General features: G+C 46.9%; 1 protein-coding gene across 1 annotated transcript; it reads right to left on the bottom strand.

Annotated features, from left to right (window-relative positions):
• Positions 1–4659: 4659 nt before the first annotated feature.
• Positions 4660–6570, bottom strand: LOC123095158 (monooxygenase 2). The gene is made up of 3 exons (XM_044516971.1): positions 6246–6570; positions 6068–6136; positions 4660–5970 (listed from the first exon to the last, which is right to left on the bottom strand). The coding sequence occupies exons 1-3, from the start codon at positions 6485–6487 to the stop codon at positions 5019–5021; spliced, it is 1263 nt and encodes a 420-aa protein (XP_044372906.1). The 5' UTR covers positions 6488–6570; the 3' UTR covers positions 4660–5018.
• Between the last annotated feature and the right edge of the window lie 630 nt (positions 6571–7200).

The raw sequence follows: 7200 nt of genomic DNA, 5'->3' as shown, positions 1-7200 counted from the left end.
TATGGCATGGAAAGTTATTAACCTTGATTGCATTCAAATACTCCACAGGGTAAAAAGCAATCCATACCACGCAGTTCATCCACAGGGCCTCCTTTGGTGTCATAGCTTAAATTCTCCTTTTATTCAGTAGGCTGCAAAGAGAGAATATGCTCATTAATTTTCTCGGCAACATCGTTGCTTTGCATTAGGATCTACCTTCCTCATAGGTAATAACGATTCTTATATTTTTAGCAAAGTTCACATACACAAAATCAAAAATAGCCTCAATTTTATCACCATCGGTATGCACCACAAAATCATCAGGGATGGTTATCCAGGATGGGGTGTTTCTCCTTCAAGCGCCATGCTTTCCGCTCTACCATCACCCACATGGGAATCCAATCTGCAAATCCGGCCACCTCATTCCGCAAACTAGAATCCAGCCCTTGATCAAAAGACTGCATGTTAATACAAAGGTCTAAGACTACTATTAAATTCCAGAGAGCGAGCTCGTAACCACTGCATAAACCACCTAAGTTTGACTACCACCCTCAATAGGTGGTAAAATCTTCCTAAGATCACCGCCAAGCACAACTACCTTACCACCAGAAGGAACCTCTACCAACGATGGGGTCCTGATTGTATCACAGAAGGAACGTTCGAGTGTATCAAAGCACCTTCAATTTTCCATCAAGGCCTTGTCCCAGATGATGAGCGAAGTTGACACGATTAAAGAGGAAACCATGGAACATCTGATAATATAACATGTCAAACTTTTGGTAAGTTCTATAGGTGACTTAAACCTAGAATGAGTCATCCTTCCCAAGCGCAATAGAAGCACAACAACCTAGAGGATGGAACAACAAGAACAACCCTCTTACTACCCCTAAGAAAATGAAAATTTCCATGATACTGAAAAATATATTTTCCATCAGAGACAATAAAGGAGTAGGAAGAATTTGCCATGGTGTAATAGTATAAGTTGCCATATTCAAAATATTAAGTTACAATGGTACTAAAAGTAATTTTCCACCATTAAAATTAAGGGGAAAAGCAATTTTCCATGATCCCAAAAGATATAATTTGCCATGGTACAAACAATAAAATCGCGATGGTAGAACAAATAAATTTTCAATCAAGAAATTTGAAGGAAAAAGGAATTTTCCATGGTCAAAAAATTGCCATGGTACAAAAAATAAAATTGCCATGGTATAATAGAAAAGTTGCCATCATCTATTAAAGGAAAATGGAAAAGTATTTGTCGTGTTACAATAAATATTTTTGCGACTTTTTATTCTATTTGTAAAAAATCATAAAAAATTCCATGTGGTTTTGCCAAAATTTGCCATGTCACTTTACAAAAAAATAATATTATGTTTACATTTTCTCTTTATTTTGCCATGAACAAGTAAAAAAAGTTAAATGAAAAATTGCCATATTTCATAGGGTAACATCGTAAAAGGATATGCAATGTGCACATGGATTGTCGTGGTTGAATAAATAACTACAAAATTTACAAGTTTGTTCTCTACAAAAAGCATATGGCAATCTTTTTGGCTTTTTAATGGTGACATGGAAAAATTATGAATTTCATTATTCTGGAGGAGATGGCAAACTTAGGTATTTTTATGTAATGGCAAATTCACTGCACTATGTTTTCTAGAAAATCATGGCAATTATGTACACATTGTAAAAAGTGGAATGGCAAAAAACGTAGATTTTGTGCAATAAATTTGACATGCTAAGTTCAGAAATAAGACTTTGCCATGGTAGCGACAAGTAAAAAATGCCATGATCAATACAATTTATTTTTTGGCCATGGTCAATACAAAAATATTTGCCATGATAAAAAAATCCCATGGTTAAAACAAAATAAGTGCCATGATCAATGCAAATATAATTTGCCATCCGCAATATCGAGTAAATTTGCCGTGTAATGGACATAGATGTGAAAACAAATTAAGATGGCATGGCAAAAAGCTCTTAATTTTTCCCATAGTAACTATATAGATGTAAAAAACAACTACTTAAGGTGCATGGCAAAAAACATGGTACCGATGTGGATGAAATTTTGCCATGGCAAGATTGTAGTTGTAAGAACACAGTAAAAATGCCATGTAATGGTGACACATGACAAATTTGAGACATGACAAAAACAACAGTCCAAACCTATAATAATTAGTTTTCCCCTAAAAATCATTGCAAGTTTGCCAGGGCAACGAAATTGGGACATGACAAAAAATGTTGAGGCATGGCAAATTTAACACATTTAACACTTGGTTTCTCATGCCATCATTTTTTGGATTTTAGCAGTGTTTTCCCCTAAACATACATGGCAAAATTGCCATAGGGAAAAACAAAATGTTAAGTTTCCATTCAGCAGCAGCAGTAGCTAACCAAGTAACAGAGCAGATCACGCAATGAAACACAACGAACTATATTAGCTAGCAAAGTAGCAGAGTATTAAAAGAAAAAAAGGCTTCTGCAACAGACTGATTGAGTGATTGCCCGGGGAACACCGGCATCGGTTGTCGCCCGCAGGCACCACAACGCGGGAGTGCATGGTCCCCGGCTCAAGCTCGTCGCAGCCTAGGCCGAGCCGTACCCACGTGTCCCCGGCTCGGTATCGTCGGAGCCTAGGCTGAGCCTCTAAGGAGGCTCCTCTAGGTAGCATTTTCATTTCTTCTTAAAAAAAGTGCCTTTTGATGCAAGAATTGCCTTTCCTTGATATCGAACATCGTGGAAATGGGAATAATTCTGACAATGAGTATTAGGGTACAAACAAGGGATAAAACTAGCTACAACGAAGATGTGACACAAGGGTTTACGAGTTCAGGCCCCTCACAGTGGAGGTAATGACCCTACGTCTCGAGCTCTGAAGTTGTTTGTTTTCCTTGCGAATGGATGATTACAATGGATGTTAACCCCTCTCCAAGTGCTACGGGGCAGCTTATATAGAGTGTGCCACCCCTTTGTCTAGCTACGTCACAGAGGGACTTGATGATTTGAGTTTATTACAAGCGTTACTACTGGTAACTGACATATAAATCGCTAGTAACGCCTGACGTCGTGCGCCCCTTGGATGTTCCAGATTCCATGTTGACTGCTCGTCTCCCTTTTGGGCGGGTGCTGTGGAGGTAGCCTAGTGGATGGAATAACATTCGGTTGAATAGATATCATCCGAGTGGATGAGTCTTGATGAACTTTTGAATGTGCTTGTGACCCAGGGGCCTTAATGCTGAATGATGTGGGGTCATAGGTAAGATCCAAGATGCATGTCTCATGACCCTACCTGTAATGGGTGACCCCAACACCGTGCACCTCTCTGTCGCCGCCATCGCTAGCTCCCCGCACTCATGCTCGAGGTCCCGCCATAGGTTGTAGGCTTCACCGGAGCATAACGCAGGGATCTCCCTCCGCCTCCTCCCAATGCCCCCAATTCACGACGCAGGCAAGGACATCGCAGCCCCCCCCCCCCCCCCCCCACATCTACCACGGGACACCCCCAATGTTTCATCCGGCGGAGCTCCTCTCTACCGCCACCCGCCTCGGGTACAACACATCCCGCCCCATCGTTGTTGCATGGCCAGCTCGTCGTCCGCGCAAGGCCGCCTCGTCGCGTTGGTCACCTCGTTGCAGTGGTGGTTTGGCTTGGGAGTCGGTACGGGGTGTGAGGAGAAAATGGATAAGATATGTGTAGCATGGGGGAGGTGGAATCGTTCGCAACGGCCCCCTGCTTTTCCGAACGAAAAAAGTCAATGACGTGGCTGGTCTTAGTTACTCTAAGATTTGTGTTGGATCCAACTGTCCAGGGTAAGTTCGATCCGAAAGGCTAAAAATCTGTCAGATTTTTAGTGATTTCGAAAACTTTTGATGTGATTCACTACTGACGTATTGATCAAACTTAAAAAAAAAATACTTGAAATACATGTAAGCACTTTACATAGAAAGAGGGCGTGAGGATGCTACTTTCATCGTAATGTGGTGTACTTCGTACGTGTCTGGTTGATTTTAGTGTACGTCGGATTTAGTCACAAGGCACGATCTTTCTTTTCCTTTTTTTTTTGCATGGTAGCGTAATGTGACGAAGAAAGACAGTACATATGTAGGGCGCGGATTTTTGGTCTATGGGACATTTGTCCCCGGAATCGACGTCGTTGGAAAGTGCATCACGATCAGTAGTTAAAGTAACATTTATCGCTATACGTTGGGCATTTGTAGGCGGGTTGCGACATGTATACAGGAAGAACAGTGCTGTACTTAGGGCTGCAAGAAAAGCTCGAGGCTAGTGAGCCGTTCGAAATCGACTCGTCTTTTGACTCGACTCGAGATCGACTCGAAAAGAAACAAGCTGAGTTTGAACACTTTATGTAGCTCGACCGAGAAATGAGCCGATCTTGAGCCAATGTTGGCTCGCTCGATTTTAGCTCGATAGCTCGACAGAATATCATTATGTTAAATGAGCATGCCATATATTAAATGAAAATAAGATAATTTATTACCATATATGTTGTTCATAATTTTTCTCCATTTTATTTACCAACGAACATGAAAACTTAATTAAGTGTAGAGAAGATTCAGGCCTAATTATGGCACGTGGTCGACTATGTGTTAAATATTCTATATTTTTGCCAAAGGTTCCCAGCATATTCACCTTATTTTTTTTGTTTTCCATCTATAGATTTATAATTTTTACCATCTCATTTTGCTCGAAACTAGCTCGAGATCGACTCGAGATCATTACAAGCTGAGTACGAGTCGTGTTCTACAGCTCGATCATGAGCTTCACTTAGTTTGAGTTCGCTCGAATTTTTATATAAGTTAAGCTGAACCAACTCCAACTCCCTCGAGCTCGACTCGTTTGCAGCCCTAGCTGTACTGGGCGAAGAACTGGAAAGTACGGGATCGCGGGAGAGAACGTTGCAATACGAAACGATGGCACAGGAAAATACTAATAGGCAGGCTCGGATGTGGGGTGAGATTCCGGGGACAGATGTCCCAGGAACCAATGAGTATTTCCCTACATATGTAGTACTACTTCAGAGCTTGCCGCAATCGTAGTCCGGCATCATGAGCAGCGTCTTGGCGAGCACCCCGGACAGCAGCTTGTCCCGCACGAAGCTCACCACGGAGTGGTCGCTCTCCTGCACGAACCCCACCGCGTACGACACCGCGATCACCTGTGCGCTTCTCCACCGCCGGATGCCAGCGTACCTGCGCAGGGCAGCCATGGCCCTCTCCTTCTGCTCCCCGGAGCCGGCACCTACGATGGCGTCGCCGAGGCACCGGGCGAGGATGACGCCGTCCTCGAGCGCCGTGCACGCGCCCTGCGCCAGGTCCGGCGTCGTCGGGTGGAGCGCGTCGCCGGCGACGCACACGTTCCCCTTGCTGATGCTGGCGAACAGGAGCGAGAGCGGGGAGCGGAACCGCAGCGGTGCGGCGAGCACGTCGCTCATCTCGCTCCTCTCCACGGCCTCCAGCACCTCAGGGCTCACCTTGGCGCCCCTCATCTGGGTCAGCACGAACTGCTTCATCGCGGCGGCGCTCCGGTCGACGACGCCATCGTCCTTGCCGTTGGCATCCTGGGAAGGAGCTGGACTCCAGGTGAAGAACCAGTAGACATCGGTGTCGCTCCAGGGCACCAAGCCGGCGCGGAAGCCTTCGCCGACGAACTGCAGGATCTTGGGCTCGAAGCCGTGGCCTTCGGGGTACCTGGCGTGCCCCCGCGTGGCCGTGCGCCCCGACTCGGACGGCTTCGCGAGCCCAAGCCATTTCGCGACCACCGAGTTGATCCCGTCGCAACCGATCAGCACCTTTGCACGGAGAGTCGAGCCGTCGGCGAGATGGAGGATCTTGGCACCGTCGCCGCCGCCGTCCTTGTCGTCGATGGAAACGATCTTGGAGGAGTAGCGGACGGTGCCTGGCGGCAGCTCTTCCTCCAGCGCCTGGAGCAGCACGTTACGCTGCACGCAGCGGACTTCATGGGGTCCCCTGCACCAACATCATAGTGAAAACTCTGCTTTCACCATTGCACCAAAGAAGAGAGTTGAGATCGATCGATATGATGGATGCATGGGAATCTCCTCACAGTTTTCCTTTCACCCGGAGATCCATTTCTCGCGCTATTTCCCCCGTAGACGAAGACATGACCCGCAACCTGACCAACGACAGACAGACAGACAGACAGACAGACAGACATATCATCATCCCATCACCGGACTGTTGTAAATGTACAGCAAAAACGAGTACATCATGCATAGCAATACCCCTGCAGCTGCAGATGTCGGCCCCTCATCTTGTCTCCGACCCCAAGGGCGTCAAGCGCGCGGAAGGCGTTGGTCCAGGTGAAGAAGGCGAAGCCGGACGTGCGACGCTCCGGCGACGACTCAAGCACCACGCTCCGGACGCCCTTCCTGTGGAGTCCCAGAGCGACGGCGAGGCCGGCCAGTCCGGCGCCGGCGATCACAATGCCTTCGGCTGCGTCCTGCTGTTGGATTTCCGCCGCCATTGCTTACGTACCAAGTCCAAGAGTGATCGGTGTGCTATCGATCGTCAGTATGGTAGTGGGAAGCCGTTGTGAGGAGCCAAGAGTGAGTGGTCAGTGTGTATATATATGCTTGCAGTTGCAGGAGCGGAGCAGCAGAGAAGGCTCGATCGAATTTGACGTCATTGCTGATGATGCGGCGGCGCGGCCGGCTGCGATCCCGGGACCGTCCCCAGAACACGCCAGCGAGGGACAAACATCAATCTTGAGTGTGGCTTCCTCCCCACTGAGTATTTTAATCATGGATTTTGGGAGCAAGGTGGAGCCGTAAAAGGATTGATTGATTGGAACCACTAAACCACGGGATGAGCCCATCGATGACATATGCATTCACCCAAAATAGCTTTGGTTAGTGCTCCACACAAAGAGTTAATTGCACAATGGTATCATAACTGGCCTAGGTCAACAAATTGGTACCACTTTAAAAAAAAATTGCAAGTCAGTACCAAGTGGTGTAGGCGGCAACAAATCGATCTAAACTCTGCATAAACGCGTATTAACAGGAAAACTGACCGGTGGGGCCCTCCTGCCAGGTGCCAGGTGGCGAAGAGGTGCGTGCGCGTGCCTGGACGCTGACTAGGACAATGTCCGAAGATGCGTTGTCGGAGCTTGTCCGCGGTGGCACGCGGCTCGGGCGTGGTCACTCCCGTCGTTGTAGGCGTGTCCGGCAATGGGAA

Source organism: Triticum aestivum, chromosome 4B (assembly GCF_018294505.1).
Source record: "Triticum aestivum cultivar Chinese Spring chromosome 4B, IWGSC CS RefSeq v2.1, whole genome shotgun sequence".
NCBI lineage: Eukaryota > Viridiplantae > Streptophyta > Magnoliopsida > Poales > Poaceae > Triticum > Triticum aestivum.
This window is presented reverse-complemented; position numbering and strand designations above follow the sequence as displayed.